We start from the raw sequence: 27,183 nt of genomic DNA, 5'->3' as shown, positions 1-27,183 counted from the left end.
TTAGTTTAGCTTTGATGCTGCCGTTTGGGTCGTGTTTGGAGCACAATGCAGCTATTCAGAGGAGGACAGACACCCCACAATCAGCCAGCTCTACAAACTCCACTCTCTGCAGTAATGAATTCAACTGTTTGTCTGTAATTCATGGGAAACTCCTGCTTCCCCCCTCAGCCTATATATATACAAAACTCTGCACTCCCCACTGTTATCTAAACCGGTGCAAAGCAAACTTCAGCAACAAAACAATAAGATTTACTTCCCAGCAGAACAGAGTCTCGAGAGTTTGTTCAAAAATCTGAAGGAGGTTTGGAGTCAAATCCTTCACAAGGCTTTGTGAGGAGAATGTTGCTGTATTTCTTACTAACCGTGGAGATTAGCTTGGCTGCTCCACTGAACAAAGATGTATACAAACTGCCACCCAGCGCCTTGGAAGGTGAGCTTATGCTTCATTCTGTGATGCTGCACATACACGCTGACAGTAATTACACTGTGCATTTATTTTTAAAAAGCTTTATTTATAACTGTTAAGCACAAGAAGGCATATGAACTCCTTGCACTTGCACACACACGCACGTTCATTTCGGCATTCTGACAGGACTAAAAACCAAGCTTTCGACATGCAGGAAATATTTGTGAGCATGTATATTATTGACAGCTGCCATTGCACATACACTGATTATACAAGCTGTATTGGATTTACTAGCTGGAATTGCAAATGTGAAAAATCAGCTAACGTTTCAAAACACTTACACATGATTGTCCACAAATGTGCCTACCAGGGATATTTCGGATAAGCATCACATATAAATATGGGAACACCCAGAGAGTACCTGCCGTATTTGGAAACACTTTTTTACTCTCACAATCTTAATCAATCAGAAATGCACCTGTCTGTTCTGAATATTTGCAAGGAGTCGCATTTCAGCCTGATATTTGAGGTGGAAAGGTAGAAAGTGGGCGGGGAAAAGAAAGGTTACTGATGGGTTGAGTAGCTAGCATCTTGGAACTGGAGAGGAATAATTAATATCTAAAATATTAGGAATCGTGGTGAGATGTTGCACAGCTGCACAAGCCCTGAAATAGCTGAGAGATTTGTGAATACAGAAAGGGGGTTGTTCAATTCTTAGGCAGCATAAACAACATCAAACGTTCCTACTGACAGTGAGACACAGGGCCACACTTGATATCAGCAATTGGTAAGATTATTGCAGAGATAATTAAGTGCCAAATTTTTATTGGACGTCAGTGCAGCCAAATGTACTTCACATATTTAGTCCCTGACTAATGTTTCCTCCTTGTTAAGTATATGGAATAATAGGCCAGCACGGTGGCACAGTGGTTAGCATTGCTGCCTCATGGCGCCGAGGTCCCAGGTTCGATCCCGGCTCTGGGTCACTGTCCGTGTGGAGTTTGCACATTCTCCCCGTGTTTGCGTGGGTTTCGCCCCCACAACCCAAAGATGTGCAGGGTAGGTGGATTGACCATGCTAAATTTCCCCTTAATTGGAAAAAATGAATTGGGTACTCTTTAAAAAAAATTTTTTAAAGTATATGGAATAATTCTGGTTACGTTGTGTGTTGTACATCAAATTACTTATACATTGTTTGGGACCAGCTGGGTTTGCAGAGAAGATGTGGGCATCTAAAAATATCTTGACGGTGGAATTGATCTATGCCAGGAGCAAGAAACGGGCTTGTAACAAATCGTCAGCCCAATTGTTGCCATGCCAGTTTTTATTTTCCATTGACATAGAAAATCTTACCGAGATATTTAATTTCAAACAAAGTAAAAGTGACAGTGATGCTGGAAAACGAGTCCCCAAAAAAGCATTAGAACTATCGTCGTGTGGAAGAGATTGGGTGGGGTGAAAAGTCAGCTAGCAATTTGTAATAAGCATGTTCCACGCTCCATGCAGCTGACATTGATCAATTTAATATGTCCCTCATGTTTAGAATAGTTTGGGGGACAAAGCTTTTTAAGACAATAGCTTAGTGAGTAATGGAATAGGTTGCACCAATTTACCTTCAAGCTGAACAGCAGAGAAAGATATTTTTTGTGACTACTGACGATGTCCCAAATGACAAGTGTGCTTTTGAAAACCTTAATTGAATCTTCAAATCATAATTTTAAACTTATTTCATGAAAAAATGTAGTAACTCCAGGGTTTATCTTCAATATCTTCATTCTTTTTTTTTTAAATTAAGAGTACCCAATTATTTTTTCCAATTAAGGGGCAGTTTAGCGTGGCCAATCCACCTACACTGCACATCTTTTAGGTTGTGGGGGCGAAACCCGCGCAGACACGGGGAGAATGTGCAAACTCCTCACAGACAGTGACCCAGGGCCGGGATTCGAACCCAGGTCCTCAGCGCCGTAGGCAGCAATGCTAACCACTGTGCCACCGTGCTGCCCTAATATCTTCATTCTTAATGGAAATTTGCATTAATGATCATAAGCAAAACTGAAATGAGCCTATGGAAAGGGATAGATACCAGGTGGGTTCCATAGAACCACAGAGTGTAAAATCAATTCCTTACCCGTTTTGGTTATCTTGTCATATCCAGTATTAAAGGACAAACATTGTGAGACAACACGAGAATAACAGGATGAAGGATTTGATATCATACAGCACCTTCCATGACCTCGGGATGATCAGAACTCCCTCCAATCAATGAAGTCCTCCTGAAGTGTCAGTGTGGCAGTGTAGGAATAATAGTTTTAATGGTGAATTTGAGTATTTCACACAGCCTGCCACAATATCGTTTAAAAAGTGGGTTGAAACTGAGGTTATTTTCGGTAACATAAATGTATTCTTTTCCCTGTGCATTTGTAGAGTTGTCGAGCAAGGGAACAATCATTCTAGAAGCAGCGTTGAAGAATGCATTATTAGTGCTGGATGAAGTGCTCAAGAAGATAAATCTCCACCTGAAAGAATGCAACTACTGCGCAGTATGTTTGTTTAAGCACTGCAGCAACAGAACAACTCAGTGCGGTAGGTGAGACATGTAAACCGTCGGGTGAGACCAATAAAAGTATGAGACAGCCTAAGAGAGTATGAAAGAAAAACAAAATTAATGAAGGATTAAATTATGTATATGTCAACTGAAAGCCAATAGGTATTTGCACTCATAAGGTAGTTGAGTGCTAATCCCCCCCCCCCCCCCCCCCCCCCCCCCCCCCCCCTCCCGCAGGCTGATCTCAGCTGTGGCTCCAATAGGGACACAGCTCTGATTCGTATCAGCGCCCAGTTCACAGCAAGAGAGATTGGCTGGAAGTCTTTAACCAACGAAATGTGTTGAAAGCGTGTGTATGCAGATGGACATGATCAGACTTGGTGAGATTTCTCCCTCCCACAGATAAAACAGCCTGTCCAGTGCCACAGTGGCTGATTCAATGGGCGTTGCATGTCCCTGAGCAAAGCTGAGCCAGTTTGCCAGCATCATTTGTGTGTAATAAACAGACCAGGAGGAGGAGGAGCACAGTGCCGGAGCAATATTGCCCTCTTGAGCCCAGATTGCAAGCTGCCGGTTAGCTTTGTGACAGTCTAGGAAGGTAATGGCCAACAGGAGAGCAACTACTTAATCAGCCTGCTCATGCGTCTCAGGCACTCCAGTGACAGTATGGGAAGCGAGTCTCATTAAATAGGAAATGGGGGTTGAATGAAATGGAGGTTAAATTGAAACCATTGTTTTTAAATGTGGGGTGCTTTATTTCCTGCTCCATAAGCGGGGGGCGAGAGTGGCGAGCCCTGTGGTTCGATCTTCCTGAAGGTACCCAATTTGGAAAGGCCATCGATTAGGAAAAGGGGATGGGTTGAGGAGGCCAGAGGACCATTCAGTAGGTGTTATTGGGAAGGTTGCTGGCAGCCTTCACTGTGGCTGCATTGAGAGGGCTGTGAAGGTGAATGGCACAAAAAGGGGGAGTGCGAAAGGATGTGGGTTAAGGATGAAGGAACTGGCATCCATTTTGTCACTCCCAGCAATAGCCATGACAACAGTCTGTCAGAGATTTTCATGCCCTGGTCAGCCTCTGCCTCCAGGTGACCACAGATTTGCTGTTTTCCATCAAATTAACAAGCTCAATTGGCTTTCCACCTGATGGAACCATCAATTCACGAGACACGTGCTTTCAGATATGAACAGTGGTTTTAATCTACTTACTTCAGAGCCAGCCTGTTACCCGTTGAACTCTCGATGAACTCAGGCTGGCTCTGGACACGGTTATTTATACAGCAGTCTAGGGGGAGGAGTCGGGGCGGAGCCAAGGGTGGAGCCCCGTACAAACTCCTAAGCATTCCCAGAGCTACTCCCCCTAGTGGTCGGATAACGCTACTGCGCTTACAATGGTATTGGTAAATACAGTGTGAATTACTAAGTGACATTCACCACACCACCGCTGACGCATGGGTTTCTGGCAGCGCACACAACCTCTGGGAAACATGGGAGCATGGGTACTCATCAGCATACCTGTCCAACAGCATTATTTCATATTTTCCCAGCCACCTCCACCTTCAAACCTGCCTCTGTGAGCATGGGAAAAATTCCCCATGGTTTCAACGAGCCTTGAGCACATTTCACTACTGAAGAGTTACTGCTCTGTCTACACAGTTGGCATGCATTATGGAGGAGGAATTGGTCTCAGTGCCCTGCAATGTTCAACACTGGCACCTGGAGTGCACTGCTTTGACTGCTAATCACCAGTGTTCTCCATCTGGTTACTGTGAGGTAAATCTGCAGGACACAAACTGTTAGTCCAGTAATCATTAAATTACTCCATTGAGCCCTGAGCATTATTGCAGAGATTTTCTTAATGGGGAGTGAGAGGTTGCTATCGTAAGGTCCACAATGTTTGTGACTGATGAGGTCCAATTAAAGAACGCATAAATTCTGCAGCAGTTCCAGTTGGCTCCTGACAGAACTTCAAACAGTAGGGTTTCCATGCCTTGGAAAATTTTCAAGCTGCTGAAACACACACCTCTATTAGCACGACTGGCACATCGGTTGCAAATGATGTTGTCGTCAGGAATATTGAATATGAAATTGGCATTTAAAATACTTGTTTCTTGAGGTATCATGGTGGTTAGCGTTGCTGCCTTATGGCGCCGAAGACCCGGGTTCGATCCCGGCGCCGGGTCACTGTCTGTGTGGAGTTTGCACATTCTCCCCATGTCTGTGTGGGTCTCACTCCCACAACCCCAAGATGTGCCAGGTATGTGGATTGGCCACGTTAAATTACCCCTTAATTGGAAAAATAAATTTAATAAATACACGCTCCTCTTCAAAAGTCACCTTTAACTAATTCACTAAGGGGATCAGGGGTTATGGGGAGAAGGCAGGAGAATGGGGATGAGAAAATATCAGCCATGATTGAATGGCGGAGCAGACTCGATGGGCCGAGTGGCCTAATTCTGCTCCTATGTCTCATGGTCTTAATTCGTAACCGAGGCTTTTTGTGATCCGGACAACTTTCTGAGTGGCTAATTTCCATTTGGAAGTGGATTAGCACCATGATTGAAATAGATAAATACAAGACATCTACGGATATTAGCATAAAGCTTTATTTTCATCATAATGTCCCAATTAATGGAACAAAGAACATCGTTGTCAGCATTCTTCGATACTACCTATTTCATTTTGCCTAAAGGGAGGACCTTTGTCATATGGTGGGCAGGTCAGGTCAAATCTGCTTTTCAAATATTGTTCATTAGATGGTGTCCTGTGCCGCCATTGGTTATTGCTTTTTATTTGCCTTCTGTTTAGTTTCGGGTGTGCCGCCTACCTCCGAGCCCAGCTGTGACATCATTTTGAGAGCGCAGATGCTGGAAGCTGAGGCGGAGCGTCAATGGGAGCTGAGTAAGGCGTGTTGGTATTATCAGACGTATTGTCCAGAAGGACGGCATCGTAAGGTGGGCTGTCTGAAACAGATGGAAGAGCGCTGTCATGCCAGGATACTTCAGTGCAGTATGTATCAACCACCAAATGCAGTTTGCACCAAGCAGCACCATACTAGGCACTTGGAGGGGTGGTTTGGACCTGTTTATATACAAGACATGTAAACATCACTTCTACTGCTAATCCTCCTCCTCACAGTAGTGAATTAATTAACTCTTAGTTGCATTTTGGGACCATTCCTACAAAGGCAATGGTGTGAAACTAGTTTAACTTAACAATACGGAATGGTCAGTGGAGTCCTGCTGAATTCACTCACTATAAGGATTGTAATTGTACCTCTATTGCCATTTACAGGTCAGACAGGCAGCTTGAAGAGCCTGAATTCTGTACTAAACTCAGAAAGAAAAGGTAAGCATTAAATTCCACACATCTGAAATAACAATGCAACAATGTCGGAAAGCGGCAGCAATAAGTGATCTAGCTAATGGAAATGAAGGCCACTTTGTACTGGTAATATGGAACTTTTATTACCTTTTAGAAACTGATCTACAGTAATGTCCTTCCATTCATAGGAGGAACATTCTTGGAAAATATCGCAAATGGCAAATTCGCAAATGACAAACATATTTTAAATGGGAGTCAATTAGATAGATTCCATCAATTTGGTACAGATAGAGAATAAAAGATAACAAAAATAATGGGCGGTTCCAATGGCAAAATTGCGGCGGGCGCCGATTTGACACCAAATCGCAATTAATGATGGGGTGTAGATTAATTTGTTCTTAATCTAGGACAAAAGTTTGGCACAACGTTGTGGGCCGAAGGGCCTGTTCTGTGCTGTATTTTTCTATGTTCTATGTTCTCCGTCACCTCGACAGTGGCGCCAATGGGGTCCGGAGTGCAGGTACAGTAAACGCCATTTGCATCATTAGTGGGCCTGACCCGGTAATCTCTGGGACCTCCGCGATTATCCGCCTCCAATGCTTTTAAAAATCAGGGAACCGGCATCATGGCTGATGAGCGAGAGAGAGCAGGTAGGACACGGAGAGGTGTGACTGTGATCTGCTGGGCCGGACACTGGTCAGGCTGGATGGGGTGGGGGGGGGGGGGGGGGGGGGGGGATGGCGGCCCTGCCAGTGCCGGAAGAAGGGGAGGTAGTGGGGGAATGGGCCATGTGGCCGTGGTGCCCCCCCCATGGGACTGGAGCAATGGCAGTCCAGGAAATTGCCACCATTGCAGCAGCCTGCAAGGCTGCCATCTTGCTGTGAACCCCATTGACTACCCACCTTGGGCCCTGATTCTGTAGAATGACACCAGCCATATTTGTGCCCCCACCCCTGCACCTCACCCTCCGCCATAGCCCCTACCAGCTGTACATCATGCATGTCTGCGCTTGATACCCAGGCAGTGTGCAAAACGCCTTCATCCTGGCACACTTGACGATTTATGACATGTTTGAGATGCCCCGCTAACTGCAGAGTTGGCTCCTGGGTGACAGGGGTTATCCATTGCGGTCGTGGCTGAAGGCGCCTATTGGGAGGCCATAGACCGACGCAGAGGCCCTCTACAACGATGTCCATATAACCACCAGGAACATGAAGCGTGAATGAGCGGTGCTTGGGCCTCCTGAAGATATGGTTCAGATGCCTGGATCACTCTGGAGGGTCCCTCCAGTATGATACTGAGAGGGTCACCCACACAGTGGCGGCCTGCTGCGTCCTCCACAACATCGCACAGCAGAGAGGCGATGCGCTAGATGAGGAGGAGGGACACCAGTCCGATGAGGAGGATGTGGGGGAGGGGAGGATGGCAAGACATAGAGCTCAGGCTGGCACGGGAGGCCGCACGATGTGCGCGCCAGGACCAACGCGTATGGGATGCTCTGATTACCTCCAGGGTCACCAAATTGGGTGGAGGGCACTGGCCAGGGGCGCAGGCACTGCATTCCCCCCTGGGCCACCCCTTCGCCTGCAACCCCTTCCGTGATACATATCTGGCGCACTACAGGGTGGAGGCCCTGAGTTGGCAGTCACACCAGGTCTGGTCCATGGGATGGAGGATGATGACAACCTGCTCTGCGATTAGCTCTGGTGCTCCACATCATTGACCGATGTCTGACTCCTGCCCACGGTGGCACTTACAACATCCACTTGGGTGATCCCTGCATGCGCGCTGGCCATTCCATCACAGGGTCATCGAATCCCTGGGGTGACGGTGTTGGGAACAGTCCAGGGTGGGTGGGTGGTGAGAGTCCAGGCCATCCACAATGTCTGCCCATTTCCCCCACACCTTCTCTGACCAGTCCAGGCCAGCCCACCCCGCAGACTCATCTGACAGAGCACTGAGTCAGGTTGTAACAGTGTGAACAGGTGTTTAATGTGACAATGTATATACAACTTTGTGCTCGAGCCCCTGTAACTAAACTGTGCCCTGCGCCCGTGCCAACCTAACTGGCGTCTAACTTTCTGGCCTCACGGGCCCTAACATCAGGTGGATCCCCAGCCGATACAGCAGGATTGGAGGTGGCCTGCTGTGATTCCTGCCCTGTCACCTGGATCCCCGTTGACTGGGCCATGCTCAGAAGCGCTGCTGCAATTTCCAGGAGGCTCAGGGACATGGTGGCCTGTGAGATGGCAACCTTGTCCTGGGCCTTGGCCAGCGCCTGCACAGAATGCCCCAGGCCTTGGACATACTGATCCATAGCCAAAACCATTGCCCCCAATGCCTCCACTGCAGACGCCACCCGTGCGGTGTTGACCTGGGTGGCATGCATGATCGGCACCACTTCCTGCACACGGATGGACTCCTCCAACTGTACCTGTAGGTATTGGATCGCCGACAACCCGTCATATAGTCCCTGCATCTGCGACTGCATCTCCGCAATCGATGGGACTGTCCGTTCTCGAAGCGTGAAAGCGTTCTGAACACAGCTCGTTCCTGAGATTGGCCCAACTTCCGACCGTCCGCCCCCCGGGGAGTTCCTACCTCCACCTGCTGTGCCAGATCAGCTGTGTGGTGCGCTCCAGATAGTGTCCCAGGAGCCTCTTCACTAACGTGCCCAACCGGGGTGAGTGTCTCTGGGATGGTGGAGCGTGTTGGAGACAGCTGTGACGGCAAATCCATGTCATCCTCAGACTCAAGCTCCGGGATGTCCTGAATCTCGGCTCGAAGGCTGCCGTCCAAACTGCTCTCATCGCTGCTCGGCTCATGGGGTGGCTGTGGCTTTAGCACTGGCTGGGGGTGGGGGGCACCGGATGGACCCGCCCCATCACCAGAAGGTCCTGCAAGAAACAAGACCGGACCGGATTAGACCGCGGGCCGGGGGGGGGGGGGGGGGGGGGTGAGTGGGAGTCAGTGTGGGTGGGGGTGAGGGGGTGGTGTAGGGTGGTGTGGGGTGGGTGGAGGAGGGGTGGTGTTAGAACATAGAACATACAACAGTACAGCACAGAACAGGCCCTTCGGCCCTCGATGTTGTGCCGAGCAATGATCACCCTACTCAAACCCACGTATCCACCCTATACCCGTAACCCAACAACCCCCCCTTAACCTTACTTTTTAAGGACACTACGGGCAATTTAGCATGGCCAATCCACCTAACCCGCACATCTTTGGACTGTGGGAGGAAACCGGAGCACCCGGAGAAAACCCACGCACACATGGGGAGGACGTGCAGACTCCACACAGACAGTGACCCAGCCGGGAACCGAACCTGGGACCCTGGAGCTGTGAAGCATTTATGCTAACCACCATGCTACCGTGCTGCCCCTGGGGGGGGGGGGGGGGGGGGGGGGGGGGGGGGGGGGGGGGTGGGGGGGGGGGGGGGGGAGCGGGGGCCGGCAGACCCCTGCTCCCAGCAGTTATGAGCGGCCTTCTCCTGGAGCGGGTGTGTGGGGTCGAAACAGAAAATGGAAGTGGTAGACAGTCTGATGCATGCAGCCCAGGGGGTGGGTAGCCGATAGCCTCAGTGGCCATGGAACCTGGCCATGGCAGCTGGTATGGGTGGGGTGGTGTGGTGCGGAGAGGGGTGGAGTGGGTTGGTTCTGCCACCGGATGGGGGGGTAGAGGGGATGTCAGGCTGGTATCAGGGGCACAGTGCTGCATCCTCACCCTGGCCCCCTTGAGGTGGTCATGCAGTTTATTCCAGCACTGTTGCTGGAGCTCACCGCTTTCTGCCAACTGCGCCCAGGATCGGCAGACGGTGGCGACTGGCAGCTGCCTTCCCGGGCCGGGTATAGGGCACAGGGCCAACCGACTCTCCTCCACCACATCCACGAAGGTCTGCAGCTCAGCGTCGGTGAATCTTGGGGCTGCTCTCCTCGCTGCCATCTTGTTGGATGCGATGGTGTGTGTGGACAGTGAAGTGTGTATAAACGGCTGCAGCCTGACAGCCTCCTGAGTGTCAATCTCGGACCTGCTGAATCCCGCACCGTTACTCATTGGAATCGATTGTGCTCCACCTGGTACACCGGTGCTAGCCCCTGAACAGTAGCGGCATCAGTTTTGCTGTTGTGGAACTCCTTAAATCCTGCGGCGGCATCAACACTTAGCGTGAGATTCTCCGACCCCCCCCCCCCCCCCCCACCCCCCCGCTGGGCTGGAGAATCACCGGGGGGATGTGTGAATCCCGCCCTGCCGCCCCGACGCCGGTTGCCGGATTCTCCGGTGCCGGTTTTTCGGTGGGGGCGAAAATCGCGTCGCGCCGGTTGGGGGCCATTGGCAGTGCCCACCCCCCACCGGTGATTCTCCGCTCCGCGATGGGCCGAGTGGCCGCCCGTTTTCGGTGAGTCCTGCTGGCATAAATCAAACAAGGTCCTTACCGGTGGGACCTGGCGGACACCTCGGGGCGGGGGGGGGGGGGGGGAGGGAGGGGGGGGCGTGCGGGCGGATCTGGCCCCGGGGAGGGGGGGGCCACGGTGACCTGGCCCGCGATCGGGGCCGGCCTGTGCTGTGGGGGCACTCTTTCCCTCCGCGCTGGCTGCTGTAAAGCCCCACCATGGCCGGCTCAGAGAAGAAACCCCCTGCGCATGCGCTGGGATCGCACCAGAACACACTGGCGCTCCCGCGCATGCACCAACTCGCGCTGGCCGGCGGAGGCCCTTTGGCGCCGGCTGGCGCGGCACCAACCCTGCCGCTGCCGCTGCCGCTGCCGGCCTAACCCCTGAGGGTGCGGAGAATTCCACACCTTCCGGGCGGCCCGACGCCGGAGTGGTTCACGCCACTCCTTGGCGCCATTACGGCCCACCCCGCCGGATAGCGGACAATCCCGGCCATAGTCTCAGAAACAGAGAATCCCACCGCCAATATCCTTTCTGAGGTACCATTTACAGAACTGAAAACAATACTTTACATAGAGTCCAACTGGAACATAGTAGCAGGAGGAGGCCATTCAGCCTATTGGGCCTGTTCCGCCATTCAATATGATCATGGCTGATCATCCACTTCAATGTCTTTTTCCCACACTACCCCCAAATCCCTTCCTGCCTTTGGTATTTAGAAATCTGACAATCTCTGCTTTAACAAGTTCAATGACGGAGCTTCCACAGTCCTCTGGTGCAGAGAATTGCGAAGATTCACATTCCTCTGAGTAAAAAAAACTTCTCACCTCGGTCATGTGTGGTGTCCTCTATGTTTTGACATTGTGCCCCCTGGTTCTAGATTCCTGGACCAGGAGTTTTAAATAACGAACATAGCTTTCACCCCACTGCACTATGGCCCTGTGAGGCAAAGGCCAACACTGCATTAATATTTAATTTTTTTAAGTATCTGCCCACTGCCCCTCTCTCTCTCTCTCTCTCTTCCCGCCTTCCCACCAGTCTTCTGAGGTAAGTTACAATGTGCAAGTTGGTTATTAATGTTGCATCAATCTAGCATGTAAAAAAATCAACATTTTCCCCACCAGGATGGAGGGCGACATTTCCAGGATGCTGTCGTGTATTTTCAGGCTGATTTTATTTTTCAGCAGTGTTTGAACAGTATTTCAAAGTATTCCCTTTCTTTCAGCCACTTGTGGTCAGAAAGCAGCGACATCCAATGACACAGTTGCCATGGGGAGGATTGTTGGCGGTAACATCGCAGCGCGAGGGAGCTGGCCGTGGCTGGTATTGTTGACGCTGAATGGGAATGTGATGTGTGGAGGAGTGCTGGTACAACATTCATGGGTTGTGACAGCAGCACATTGCTTTACAGGGTGAGAATGCTATTGATCACCATTATTCGAATTTGGATTTTCGATTTGTTTATTGTCACGTGTACTGAGGTACAGTGAAAAATATTTTTTCTGCGAGCAGCTCAATGGATCATTAAGTACATGAAAAGAAAAGGAAATAATTCCCATTGGCTCTGGCTGGTCATGTGCCTCTCGTCCGATTGGTTGGGACTAGTTATGTGACTGCTCTCCAATTGGTCGAGAGGCGTAGGCCCCGCTTCCGAGGCGGGGTATAAGTACCCAGAGTTCCCGGCGGTCAGCCTTTCTCTGTAGTCGACCACTGGGCTAACAACTAGCTGATTAAAGCCACAGTTCGGATCCTAATTGTGTCTTGAGTCGAATTGATGGTACATCAATTTAATCAGCTAGAATTTTGGAATGGAGCTTCGCATCAAACCTGACTGCCTCCGTACCAGCCCGCATGCTTCAAATACGGCTGCAATCTTTAAACACTGGCAGGCGTGCTTCAACAGTTACCTGACAACTGCAGCCGGCAAGCCCACCAAGGAGCAGAAACTCCACATCCTCCACTCGTGCGTGGGCACGGCGGTATAGTCAATGATTGAGGACGAAAGCGATTATGATGCAAACATGGAGATTCTCAAAGGACACTTTCTGCGGCCGGTCAACGAAGTGTATGCACGGCATCTCCTGACGACTAGACAACAGTTCCCTGGTGAGTCCCTCGACGAGTTTTACCAGGCCCTCGCAGCTCTAGGGAGAATGTGCGCATGTCTCCAAGTTTCGGCGACTGAGCACATGGAACTTCTAATCAGAGACGCTAACGTTGCTGGCATGCAGTCCCCTTCTATCCACCAACGATTGTTGGAGAAGAACGCCCTCAGCCTAGCTGAGGCATGGACCCTTGCAACCACCCTGGAGGTTCCTGACCTGAACGCCCACGCATACGCCCCCGGCTGCGCAGCAATCCCCTGGACTTCATGGCATGCACCACCCCCGTCCTCCGTGGACCCTGAACCCCCCGCCCCCAAGCCTGCGTCGCGGGTCGCTCCGACAAACTACAAACTAGCGGGGCCCCGTTGCTATTTTTGTGGCCTCTCCAAGCACCCCCGCCCGAGCTGCCCGGCCCGCTCCGCTCTGTGTAAGAGCTGCGGGAAGAAGGACCACTACGCGGTGGTCTGCCAGACCAAGTCAGTCGCTGCTTCCACGCAGCGACCGCGGACCGCCCCCCCCCCCCCCCCCCGGGCCCCCCCAGGGCCCCACGGCGCGCACCAACCTCTCCGGCCCGCCTCCCGGCTCCCACAACGGCCCCACGGTCCTCCCGATCCGCGCTCCCAGCTGCCCCGATCGGCCCGCAGACGCCGCTGACACTGCCCCCAGCCGCCACTAGGCTCCCACGGTCTCCACCATCTTGGGCCCCGGACGCCATGTGCGGGCCATGGGCGCCGCCATCTTGGGGCCCCGGATCCACGTGCAGGTCCTGGGCGCCGCCATCTTGGGCCCCGGATCCACGTGTGGGTCCTGGGCAACGCTATCTTGGGCCAACACGGAAGGCCCTGCAAGCGATTACTCTGCCGCTGAGGATGATCTGGAACTCTCACCACAACTGGCTTCCATCAAACTCGACCAGTCGCGACCACGCACGCTCGCCAAGACTACGACAACGGTTCAGCTCAACGGACACAAAACAAGGTGCCTGCTGGACTCCGGGAGCACTGAAAGTTTTGTCCACCCTGATACGGTAAGACGCTGCGCACTCCCCATCCATCCAGTTAAACATAAAATTGAATTGGCCTCAGGTTCGCACTCCGTCCAAATCACCGGGTGCTGCATAGCGGACCTCACGGTCCAGGGGAGGGTTTTCAAAAACTTAAAACTCCTCATCCTCCCCCGTCTATGCGCTCCGGCACTCTTGGGCCTGGATTTCCAGTACAACCTGCAGAGCTTGACCTTTCAATCCGGCGGCCCTATTCCTCCTCTTACTGTCCGCAGCCTCGCGTCCCTCAAAGTGGACCCACCTTCCTTGTTTGCTAATCTCACCCCAGATTGTAAACCTATCGCCACTCGGAGCAGACGATACAGTGCCCAGGACCGGACCTTCATCGGGTCCGAAGTCCAGAGGCTCCTTAAGGAAGGAGTTATCGAGGCCAGCAACAGTCCCTGGCGAGCCCAAGTGCTGGTAGTTCGGACTGGGGAGAAAAACCGGATGGTCATCGACTACAGCCAGACCATCAACAGGTTTACGCAACTGGACGCGTACCCTCTCCCCCGTATTTCCGACCTGGTTAACAGGATCGCGAAGTACAAAGTCTTCTCCACGGTAGACCTTAAGTCCGCCTACCACCAGCTCCCCATCCGCGCGAGTGACCGAAAGTACACCGCGTTTGAGGCAGATGGGCGCCTCTACCACTCCCTCAGGTTTCCATTCGGTGTCACAAATGGAGTCTCGGTCTTCCAACGGGAGATGGACCGAATGGTCGACAAGCACGGTTTACGGGCCACCTTCCCGTATCTCGATAACGTCACCATCTGAGGCCACGACCAGCAGGACCACGACATCAACCTCCAAAAATTCTCCGAACCGCAAAACTCCTTAATTTAACTTACAATAAGGATAAGTGCGTGTTTAGCACTGACCGTCTAGCCATCCTTGGCTACGTAGTGCGTAACGGAGTGATAGGCCCTGATCCCGAACGCATGCGCCCCCTGATGGAACTGCATCTCCCCAACTCCCTCAAATCCCTCAAACGCTGCCTGGGCTTCTTCTCATACTACGCCCAGTGGGTCCCCACCTACGCAGTCAAAGCCCGCCCCTTCATCCAGTCCACCTCCTTTGCCCTGTCGATGGAGGCCCGCCAGGCCTTTAGCCGCATCAAAGCGGATATTAGAAAGGCCACGATGCGTGCTATCGACGAGTCCCTCCCATTCCAGGTCGAGAGCGACGCGTCTGACGTAGCTCTGGCGGCCACCCTGAACCAAGTTGGCAGACCCGTGGCCTTCTTCTCCCGGACCCTCCACGCTTCTGAAATCCGCCATTCCTCGGTGGAAAAGGAGGCACAGGCCATTGTCGAAGCTGTGCGACATTGGAGGCAATATCTGGCCGGCAGGAGGTTTGTCCTCCTCACAGACCAACGGTCAGTAGCCTTCATGTTCGATAATGCACAGAGGGGCAAGATCAAGAACGACAAGATCTTGCGGTGGAGGATTGAGTTGTCCACGTACAACTACGATATCTTGTATCGTCCTGGGAAGCTCAACGAGCCTTCCGATGCCCTATCCCGCGGTACCTGCGTCAGAGCGCAGATTGACCGCCTCTGCTCCCTCCACACGGACCTCTGTTTTTACCATTTTATTAAGACCCGCAACCTGCCCTACTCCGTTGAGGAAGTCAGGACCGTCACCAGGGACTGCCACGTCTGCGCCGAGTGCAAACCGTACTTCTACCGCCCGAACGAGCACATCTGATCAAGGCATCCCGCCCCTTTGAACGTCTCAGTATAGACTTCAAGGGCCCCCTCCCCTCCACCACCGTAACACTTATTTCTTGAGTGTTATCGACGAATACACCCGCTTCCCTTTCGTCATTCCCTGTCCCGACATGACCACAACAACCGTCATCAAGGCCCTCCTATCCATCTTCTCCCTGTTCGGTTACCCCGCATACATCCACAGCGACCGGGGGTCCTCCTTTATGAGCGACGAACTGCGTCAATTCCTGCTGAGCAGGGGCATAGCCTCTAGCAGGACGATTATAACCCTCGGGGTAACGGGCAGGTCGAGCGGGAGAATGGCACCATCTGGAAGACCATCCTGTTGGCCCTATGGTCCCGAGATCTCCCTGTTTCCCGTTGGCAAGAGGTCATCCCCAACGCCCTCCATTCAATCCGGTCTCTCCTCTGTACTACCACTAATCAAACACCTCATGAATGTCTTGTTGTTTTCCCCAGGAAGTCGTCCTCAGGATTCCCTCTCCCGACCTGGCTGGCCACCCCTGGGCCCATCTTGCTCCGGAAGCATGTGCGGGTGCACAAGTCCGACCCGTTGGTTGAGCGAGTCCAGTTACTCCACGCCAACTCGCAGTATGCGTACGTGGAGTATCCCGACGGTCGGCAGGATACGGTCTCGCTCCGGGACCTGGCACCCGCCGGCGTGCGGCCTTCTCCCCCTACATCAACGCCTCCCCACCAATCCCAATTCCCCCCAGTGCCCCCTGCACCCCCACGACCCAGCGCACATCCCCCCTCTTCCCCGATTACAGCGTCTCCACCACCGGCCCGGGGTACGGAGACACATCTACGACCGACGCTCCCGGAGTCAAGGACGACCATCGGCCCGACGTCACCGGCTCCACTGCGACGGTCCTCCAGAACACCACGGGCACCCAACAGGCTGATCGTGTCCATCTGATGCGGCCATGTGCCTTTACTTTGGACATTTTGTGTTACTCTGTTGTTAGTAGTAGTAGTATTGTTTTGCCACGAGCCAGTGGGCAGCCCACCTTTATCGATTTTCGCTGCTCATACCACCAGACCTCGGACCCCCCCCCCCTCTCTCTCTCCCACTTACACCCCCCCGCGTCTTCTTTCTCCATAAGGGGTGAATGTGGTGATATGGATATGAGCACTGCCATTGGTGCAGAGCACTGGCTTCCCATTGGCTCTGGCTGGTCATGTGCCTCTCGTCCAATTGGTTGGGACTAGTCATGTGACTGCTGTCCAATTGGTCGAGAGGCAAGATGTCCGGGCTGCAGGATTTGCCATCGCCGGGGTGCTCCAGGTCCAGAGGGCGATCGATGGCACACATATTGCCCTGTGAGCATGGTGCCTTGCAGTACACCACCAGAGGGTCTCCTGCTTTGCGGTGGTCTACTGTGCCCTCCACAATCTGGCACAGTGGCAGGGCAACATGCTGGAGGAGGGAGAAGGCAGAGGGATATGTGGCCTCATCTGAGGAGGAGGTGGACTCGGAGGTGCTGGAGGACCAGCCCGACGAGGAGCCAGAGCTGGAGGACAGGCTGTGGCGAGGATCCGACATGTGAGGAGGACTAGGGTGGCCCTCATCATCACCATATTCTCCAAGATCACAGCTGTGTCCATCAGCTCAACACCCACCCCCACCAGCTACCCCACCCCATTTCCCGCCCTCCCCCCCCCAATTTCCTCCTGCATTCCCCCCCCACTCCCCCATTTCCTCCCCCTTAACACGGACCCCTCCCCCACCTCCCGGTCACTATACAAGGCTGTGAGGAAAGCTCAGGTAAAGTCTGACTCCTGTCTTTCTGCTGACAGCGCGCTCACACACATTCTCTGATCGCAGTCTGCATTGGGGGCGTTTGATCTTGGCTCACTGTGCACGGGGTGGGGGTGGGGTGGGGGGGCGCAGGGCGCAAGTGCACTATGAAAATGAGCACGTCAGAGTCTTCGTATGTATCAGGTGTGACATGTTTTACCGGCGAACATTTTAATGTGACAGATTTCAATTATCCAAGGCTAGAGATAGAGACCTCACCAGTGCCCACTCAGTGTTCCTCACTCTTCTTGATCGTATACGGTCTACTGTTATGTCTCGGTGTGTGTCCGGGGTTCAGATCAGAGGTGGAGGCAGCGTGATGCTTTCTGTGCCCTGTGGCCTTTGATGCCCTTGGCAGACATCCTCCAGAGGGCCTGGAGCCGGAGGGCCCAGGCCCACTTACCGGTGTCACAGACATACTGTACCTCCCTGTTTTGCCCACTGCCCTTGACATACGCCAGTGTCAGAAGAACTGGAGACAGCCATAGTCTCCTTGATGGCAGGCCCCAAGTTGGCCTCCAGCGCTTCCTCCTCCCTACGGGTGCCAGTAGGGCCCTGGGAGACTCCATGGGATGGAGGGCAACCGGAGTGAGCTCCAGAGGTATCTGAGTCAGGCTCTGTCAGTCCTGGAGGCTCCCCATTGTCTGCACCATAGTGTTGACGCCCAAAGCAATTGTCTTCAGTGACCTCTGGAGTCCCTCGGCAATGTCCTCCTGCATCTGGGATGCGTCAATCATCGGCTGGGACATGATCTCAAGGCCCTCAGCCATGGTCATCACAGACTGAGCCATGCCTTGGATAACACTACTCAAGGAGTGGATATCCTGTTCCAGGTTTTTCACTGTGGTCGCCACTGTGTTGGCCTGATGCCAAGCAATGCCGGCACCATCTCCTTCGCCTGAAGGCTTTGGGCCTCCTCCAATCAGCCTCACAGTCACTGGAATGTTGCTGACCCCCAACTCCCTGTCACCTAAGAGAACACCCCAGAGGAGAGTTCCGAGGATAACACTGATGGTGCGCCACAGCTACCACCCGCAACTTCCACCAGCGAAGAGGTACACACCTCGGTGGGCGACATTAGTGGACAGGCTTCAGGGGCACAATCTGGTGAGCACCACACATCTGCTGTTGCACATCAGGTGGAGGCAGGAACATCCAAGGAGACAGCAGTCGGAGGGCTGATGGTTCCCAGGACTCAGCTGGGTCTTAGCCAGATGCCAAGCCCCAGGACAAGGCTCTCACTGAGATGATGCAGATGATAGGACAGAGCCGTGAGATTCCGGGCTCACCTGGATGTGGGGGGGGGGAGTGAACTCCAGATGGCCCGGCCTCATCAAATGGTGGTCCTGTGAGACGATGGGCATGTGGTCAGTGAGAAAGAAAGACCATTTTTTGGAACATCAACATCTCATGTGAGACGTCTTCTGGGTGAAGGAACTGTGGATCATCACCCCTCTGCACAGGCCAATTTTTGACCAACAGGCAGTTGGTCACCGCTCTCTCCTCAAGCATAGCCCATGATCTCCAGAGTCCGTTCCTCATAGTTGGTGAGGACTCGAATCTCTGGGATTCATCCCCCCACCTTCCCCATTTCTCACTTATTATTGACTACCTTCTCCTGCGTGGAGAAAAGATGCCATTGTGAGCCACACGCTTGATGGATCAGGGGGTCTAAAGAAGGTGGCATGTGTGGGCACCACTCCTGGACATGAAGGGGTTGTATTGGTGGGTGCCAGGGGGTTCTGAGGAACAAGCTTGAGCATCGGATGTGGGGAGGGTGCGAGGCATCAACCAGTGGATTGGAGGGGAGGAGGGGTTGGAAATTTGAGGGGTGACAGATGTAACTTATACCAGGAGAGGGGGTAACATACCCTTGCAGCTCGTTGGAAGTCGTTCATTTTCTTCCTACATTGGACTGCAGTACTCATGGCCATGCTACCCGCATTAACAGCCACTGCCACTGCCTCCCAGGCGGCATTGCTGGCCCTGCTCCTCGATCTCCAACCCTCTTGGGGGAACAAGGTGACCTGCCTCGCATCCAAATGGCCAGGTCGGGATCGCCAAAGAGAGGAGCAGGTCTGCATGCTGCTATGATTTTGTGTTGACTGTGAGTGAATGGTGAGGGAGCATTAAAAGCAGCTCTCCCATGTTAGCAGCAAGAAGCTGAGGCGCGATCCAGACGAATCAGACAGTGAGGCACTCAGGAATGGCGAGATTCAGGTGAGGGCTCATTTTTTGGCACTAAGTGCCATTGAGTACAGGCTGCGATCTCGCCAATGCGGCCGATACAAAACACCCCGCCAAACCCTCCCAAAAGCAGAGGACTGGATTCTTCCGCGCCCCTGGCCGCAAGATCGCCAAGGGCGGAACGCGGACCACGTAAAGGTCCATTCACATTGGGCGGGAGTTTCCGGTCGCCGGATGGGCATGGCCAGAGAATCCCGCCCAGACTTTAATTCTTGTCCGCTGAATCGCGCCTTTAGAGTCATTTTAGACAGGTTTTGGGAGTGATTCCCATCGGGTATTAGGGTGCGATCCGGATCGGTATTCACCCACATTTAGTGATTTTCTGGAACATGGGGAGTTTCTCACTGAGAAGTCCCATGCTTGGAATTTTTTCTGCATTGGGGAACAAAAGTGGTCGGCAAGACTGGCTCCTCCGAGATCGGGCACCATTTTTAAACGGTGCCCAGATCTCAAAGTGAGGTTGAGGGTCCCGTACACCCCACCCACGGTAATCGCGACCCCCGCAGACATTTGCCACATCCCCAACCATTGTCCCCGGAAGGACAACCTCCTCCCCATCACTAGAAGTCCGCATGACCCATCCCACACCACCTAGACATGAGGGCGACCCGGTACCATACCCATCCAGCCTCGTAGACATTGGGCATCACCTGCCCCAAAAGTGAGGGTACCCAGCTATGGGGTCGCTGAGGCCCTCCCCCACCTTTAAGGATCCCCTTCATCCCCGCACCCTCAGAGCCCCCCTTCATCCCTCTTACTTCACCACCCCCTTTCATGGGCATGGCCCCCCCTCAGGCCCCATGCCTTGGCAAGGCCCCTTGGCACCCTAGCAGTTCAACTTGGCACCTGGGTCACTGTCTCTGACACCTGGGCACTGCCCCAAGCACTTGGAAGTGCCAATCCTACAGCCTTGCAGTGCCTGGTAGCACTGCCAGGATGCCAGGTTAACACTACCAGGATGCCAATTTTGTACTGCCAGGGTTTCAGATTGGCATTGCCAGGGTGTCAGATGGCACTGTCCCCATGCCTATTCCCAATTATCTGGGAGCTCAAATGGTCGCCGAGCCCCCCCCCCCCCCCCCCCCCCCCCCCCCCCCGGAGTGGCCATCATGTCTGGTCTCCGTTTCTGGTGACCAGTACTGATTTGTGTCGGTGTGAGGCCTGGCTGATGTGACCGGTGAATACCAGTAGCCTGGAGACTGTGGCTTCAAGCGGGCACTGCATAATTAAATAAGCCGAATTACTAATTTACATATGCTTATCTGAACCATGCTCAGTGAGGACGCGATCAAAATCGTGTCAAGTATAACAGGTCGGGTGCATCGACATCTGATGAGAAACCCGTTTTTGACCTCTCCTGCCATGCACCTGGCATAATGGGATCCGCTCCGGGCACAATGTGGTGGGAAAATCCCGCCGAGGGAGGGAATTCCAGAGCCTCGGGATTAGACAGTTGAAGGAATAGCCACTAATAGTGTGGCGATTAAAATTGGGACGTTAAAGAGGCCAGAATTGCAGAGCTGCTTTCATTAATCCTGGATACCAGAATGCAACCAAATTCAGCACAAATTCTGCCCACAAATTCCTCAGAATGAAACCTTAATTTAATAGCCTTCAATGGGCCACTTTATCAAATGCTTTTTGGAAGTCATTGGTGTACCATCATCTAACAATGTTGTTTAACCTGCTGTACTCAGCAGGCAGCAAGGACACCCACACAAAGCCAGCAGGGTCCTTTTTAATGTATGCATGTCAAGCCCCAGTTATTTAAATGTGGCCTTACTGCTATTTTACTCTGAGGTATGCTGGGGAAGTGACAGTGAATTTCTCACCAAACCACCCAGCAAAGAACTGGATTGTGGCAAAAAGACAACATGAGGCCTTCCATGGTGCATACCACCCCTTCCCTTGCTAGTCGTAGGGTTGGTTTGGTTGATACTTTGTCTTGGGGATGGTCTCTGCAGGGCTTCAGCTGCTTCTTGCTGAGTTCACATGGCATTTAAAGAGGCCTGGTAGCTATGAATACTCAATGACTGAGCAGCTACATCTCTCTGGTGTAGAGAATGTCAAAGATTCACAAATCTCCAACTGAAGATTTTTCTCCTCGTCTCAGTTCCAAACGGCCAACTCCTTATCCTGAGAATGCCCCTAGTTCTAGACTCTTCCAGCCAGGAGGAGGAGCCTCTTAATATCTCTACTGTCAAACCCTTTACAAATGTTTCCATTTCCAAAGCCTAAATTCCAGATAATGGAACCCAATGGAACTCAATAACGATGATATCAAGTTGCTATGTGATATTGCCAAACTGCATTGATTATAGAGCACTTTGCGAATCCTGAGATTGTGAAAGGCGCTATATAAATGAAAGTCTTTCATTCCTTTTACCTTCAGGAACAGAAATGAGAATTATTGGCGTGTGGTCATTGGTGAATATGACTTGAAAAAGCAAGATACTGAGGAAAGAATTTTACAAGTCAACCGGATCATCACACACCCCAAGGTAATGTGATGGGTGCCCAGAGTTTTATTGGCATGTCCATTATTTTGTTCTCCATAGGCATTAAAAACAAGTATCTGATCATAAAATATGATACTACTGTTTTCTGTGTGCATCAGTCAAAAATACTCTTGTCCTGCTCTGTCATTTCCAGAATAATGTGGAAAATGTCCCAATCAGACAAAAATTGGTGTTATGGCACAAAAGGAATATTAAGAAGGATAATTGAACTGGTGGCTTCTTACTGATGGTTTAAATGAGGATAGGGAATTTCAGAGTTTGGCATCTGGACAGCAAAAGGTATGACTATCAATGGTGGGGAGAAGAGAATGGGAGATGTACAGGAGACTAAGGTTAGAGAAACTCCGAGATCTCAGAGGGTTGTACACACTTAGTGGAGATTGCTGAAATGGGGAGGGACAAGGCCTTGGAGGATTTAAACAAGAAGATGATCATTTTAAACTTGAGCAAATGAGGGGAACAGGAGCCACATTAGGTCAGTGAGCACAGTGAGCTGGGCTTAGTTCAGTATAGGAGATGGGCAAGGTGGAAATTAACAAAACCTTTCTCCATTTAGCAGCCAGGTTTAAAAAGGAGACTCTCAAGAAGTGGCCAATTAATTCTCAGCAGGTAACCAAGCAGAGTTTTAGTTGTATTTCTATTAAGCAAAGATATTAAGGGATTTGGGTCAAAGGCAGGTATATGGAGTTAGGTCACAGATCAGCCATGATTTCATTGAATGGCGGGATAGGCTCAAGGGGCTGAATGGCCTACTCCTGTTACGATGTTCCCATAATGATGCCCCATCAGTGATCCCAAGATGTCCCAAATCTTATTGAGAGATTCCCTAAGAGAGACCGCGTTGAAGGTGTGGAATGGATATTCCGCATCTCTTCAGTTTTGTGAATGCGACTCTGTTTGGCCACTGGAAACTTTCCATAATCTTTGTTATTGGTAATGAAAACAAAGATGCTGACAAAATTGAATCCTTTCAGTTAATACAGAAATAGTGCTGCTATTTAAGGCCGGTCAAGCTGCTCAACCTAATACCATTCACTATATAATGCCATAATGCCAAAAGAAATGGGGGCATTATGCAAGTGGTTAAGATCTGAGATTGCTCCAATGTGGTATTTATATGTAAGAAAGTGGAGGGGGGGGGGGGGGGGGGGGGGGGGGTGCCAGAACCGTTAATTCAACTTCAGTTGTAGGAAAGTACACCCAGTAGTTATTAGGAAAATCCCCACATTGGACACAACCTGGGGAGAGCTATAGTTATTGTGGATTTTGAAATGGAGGTCCTGTCTCACTTACCTGATTAGATTTTTGAAGGTATGACAAAGTTAATGGAGATGGTAGCCCAATGTGCATATCAACTTTCACAAAGCATTTCGTAAAGACACCCTTGGAAGGTTATTAAATCAAGGCATTTTCATTTTGAAGAATTAAGTATGCAGAGTTTCTGCCAGATAGGGAATTGGTTGCAAACTGGCAGTCAGAAGGTAGTAATTAATGAGAGCAGCTCCACAATTCTGAACGATAACATTTCTGTGAAGCATCATGGGATGTTTTGGCACAGTAAAGGTACTGTATTGTTATGACCATCCCCAGCCGAGGTTTCCCAAAGCTTGTTGATCCAAGCGTGACTCCTCGACTTGTCAAAAATTGTGAAGCACGCTGAATATTCAGTGAACTGACACTTTGAAAAAATATTTTAAATCATTTTTTAAAATAAAGTTGAAGTGCCCAATTCTTTTTTATCCAATGAAGGGGTAATTTAGCGTGGCCAATTCCCTACCCTGCACATTGTTGGGTTGTGGGGGCGAGACCCATGCAAACACGGGAAGAATGTGCAAACTCCACACGGAGAGTGACTCAGGACCGGGATTGAACCCGGGTCCTCAGTGCCGTGAGACAGCAGTGCTAACCATTGTGCCACCGTGCTGCCACTTTCAAAAAATATGATAAGATTCCGTCCAAAGGATCATGGAATTGGGAGGATATATTAGCATTAATAGAGGATTGGCAAACAGACAGGAAGCAGAGCATCAAGATAAATGGGGATTTCCAACTTGGCAGGCGTGACTAGTGGAGTGCTGCCTGAATCAGTACTGGGGCCTTGACTATTTGTAATCTATGATAATGACTTAGAGGAAGAGACAGAGAGCAATGTATCTAAATTTGCTGACAATACACAGCTGAATAGGAATGCAAACTGCGAGGAGGACATAAAGAGATTTTGAAGATGTATAGACAGCTGAAATGAATGGACAACAAGGTGGCAGATGGAGTATAATGTGGGGAAGTGTGAGGTTATTCACTTGGTCCTGAGAATTAAAAACCTGGATATTTAAAAAAATATTTTAAAATGTTCACAGAGATTTGGTTGTGCTTATACAAAGAACACAAAAACTAAGCAGGCGAGTACAGCAAGCAATTGCGAATGCAAATGCTTGTTGGCCTTTACTGCAAGGGAATTACAGTAAAAGAAGAAAGAATTGTTATAATTGTAAGTGACCACACCTGGAATACTGTGTGCAATTTAAAGAAGGATATATTTGCATTGGAGACAGTACAGGAAAGGTTCACTAGATTGATCCCCAGATGAGAGGATTGTCCTATGATAAGAGGCTGAATTATGGGATAAAGTTTATATTAAGTATTGTTCCAATTACTGGATCCCCTCTGCAGTTGAGAAGAAGGAGAGTTTATCTCATTGAAACATTCAGGACTATGAAGGGTTTTATCAGGGTAGGTACTGAAATGTGTTTCCTTGGCTGGGGAATCTAAAACAAGGGGGCACAGTCTCAGGACTGAAATGAGGAGACGTTTCTTTACTTAAAGAGTTGTGAATCTTTGGAATTTTCTACCCCAGAGAGTTGAATACATTTAAGGTTGAGAGAGACAGATTTTTTTTTTATCTCTGAAGGTATCAATGGACGTGAGTAATGGGTGGGAAAGGTCAGCCATGATTGTACTGAATGATGGACTATATTTGCCGGGTTGGATGTCCTGCTGCTGTTTCTTGTATTGTATGTTCTTAGATTCTTATATGAGGATTCATTCAGGATGTCTGATTAGGTGCTTCACCAACTAAAATAAATACAAACTTTCCATGATCATTCAACCTAATTTGGTTGAGATGATTCAATTGATGTGAGCACAGTAGAGACACAGGGAAATCTGCTTTTAAAAAGTAATGTCGATTATCGCCTGCATCTCTGAATATTCACTCATCCATCACACAGGATTTGCTAATATAATCACATCGTAATTTCTGGTATCCATTCTATTCTTCACAATACATCATACAATATTCTTCACAATCGTTCCTACGTGATTAGTCATGTACTGTCCATTGCACATTGTCCCTCAACCATTATATAGTGGCATTGAACTCAGAATTCAGGGCAATGTTATTGCTTCACAATAATTGGTTGATTTTCAATCCAGGGTCGAACATCCTGGATAATTTCTGGGTCCCAGCTCCGCGCTGCTCTTCTAGGGACATGGTGGCACAGTGGTTAGCACTGTTGCCTCACAACTCCAGGGACCTGGGTTCAATTCCGGCCTCGGGTGATTGTCTGTGTGGAGTTTGCACTTTCTCCCCGTGTTTGCGTGGGTTTACTCCGTGCGTGGTCCCACAGTCCAAAGATGTGCAAGTTGGGTGGATTGGCCATGATCTATTGCCCATTAATGTCCAAAAGGTTGGGTTAGGTGGGGTTACTGGGTTAAGGGGAAAGGGTGATGGCCTGACCCTAGGTAGGGTACCCTTTCAAAGGGTTGGTGCAGACCCGATGGGCTGAATGGCCTTTTTCTGCATTCTAGTGATTCTATTCTATTCTACAAATGTAGATGTGTTAATTGGACCTGCGGCAAGCTTTTTGCATAATTAGCGTTGCCAAGCTCTGCCAGGAGACATGAGCTGCCATGATGTGGACAGTTGCTATCTGAAGAGAAGAGACAGAACAGCAGCCTCACTGCACATAAAAGTGGCCAATTGCCAACTAAAGAGGTGCAGTTTGGGTGGATTGGCCATGTTAAATTGCCTTAGGTTGGGTGGATTGGCCATGCTAAATTGCCTTAGGTTGGGTGGATTGGCCATGCTAAATTGCCTTAGGTTGGGTGGATTGGCCATGCTAAATTGCATTAGGTTGGTGGATTGGCCATGCTAAATTGCCTCAGGTTGGGTGGATTGGCCATGCTAAATTGCCTTAGGTTGGGTGGATTGGCCATGCTAAATTGCATTCGGTTGGGTGGATTGGCCATGCTAAATTGCCTCAGGTTGGGTGGATTGGCCATGCTAAATTGCCTTAGGTTGGGTGGATTGGCCATGCTAAATTGCCTTAGGTTGGGTGGATTGGCCATGCTAAATTGCCTTAGGTTGGGTGGATTGGCCATGCTAAATTGCCTTAGGTTGGGTGGATTGGCCATGCTAAATTGCCTTAGGTTGGATGGATTGGCCATGCTAAATTGCCTTAGGTTGGGTGGATTGACCATGCTAAATTGCCTTAGGTTGGGTGGATTGGCCATGCTAAATTGCCTTAGGTTGGGTGGCTTGGCCATGCTAAATTGCATTAGGTTGGGTGGATTGGCCATGCTAAATTGCATTAGGTTTGGTGGGTTGGCCATGCTAAATTGCCTTAGGTTGGGTGGATTGGCCATGCTAAATTGCATTAGGCTGGGTGGATTGGCCATGCTAAATTGCCTTAGGTTGGGTGGATTGGCCATGCTAAATTGCCTTAGGTTGGGTGGATTGGCCATGCTAAATTGCATTAGGTTGGGTGGATTGGCCATGCTAAATTGCCTTAGGTTGGGTGGATTGGCCATGCTAAATTGCCTTAGGTTGGGTGGATTGGCCATGCTAAATTGCCTTAGGTTGGGTGGATTGGCCATGCTAAATTGCCTTTAATGTCCAAAGGGGTTGGGTGCGGTTGCTGGGTTACAGGTATGGGACGGAGGTGTGGGCTTAAGTGGAGTGCTCTTTCCAAGGGCTGGTGCAGACTCGAAGGGCTGAATGGCCTCCTTCTATATTGTAAATTCTATGTCTATGTCTATGTTTAAAAGATATTGGGCTGGATTCTCCAGCCAATGA

The 27,183-nt window shown here is 50.7% G+C and overlaps 1 protein-coding gene across 1 annotated transcript in view; it reads left to right on the top strand.

Moving 5' to 3' along the window:
- Positions 1-125: 125 nt before the first annotated feature.
- The window catches only part of prss56 (serine protease 56), a 77,078-nt gene continuing 50,020 nt past the window's right edge, over positions 126-27,183 (top strand). Inside the window, exons 1-6 of the mRNA XM_038817443.1 lie at positions 126-430; positions 2,831-2,989; positions 5,757-5,957; positions 6,243-6,296; positions 11,889-12,075; positions 21,983-22,091. Coding sequence (XP_038673371.1) covers positions 340-430; positions 2,831-2,989; positions 5,757-5,957; positions 6,243-6,296; positions 11,889-12,075; positions 21,983-22,091 — 801 coding nt within the window. The 5' untranslated portion in view covers positions 126-339. The remainder of the gene's footprint in view (positions 431-2,830; positions 2,990-5,756; positions 5,958-6,242; positions 6,297-11,888; positions 12,076-21,982; positions 22,092-27,183) is intronic.

The sequence above is a fragment of the Scyliorhinus canicula genome, chromosome 13 (assembly GCF_902713615.1).
Source record: "Scyliorhinus canicula chromosome 13, sScyCan1.1, whole genome shotgun sequence".
NCBI lineage: Eukaryota > Metazoa > Chordata > Chondrichthyes > Carcharhiniformes > Scyliorhinidae > Scyliorhinus > Scyliorhinus canicula.
The sequence above is the reverse complement of the archived record's forward strand: the minus strand, read 5'-3'. Positions and strand labels throughout refer to the sequence as shown.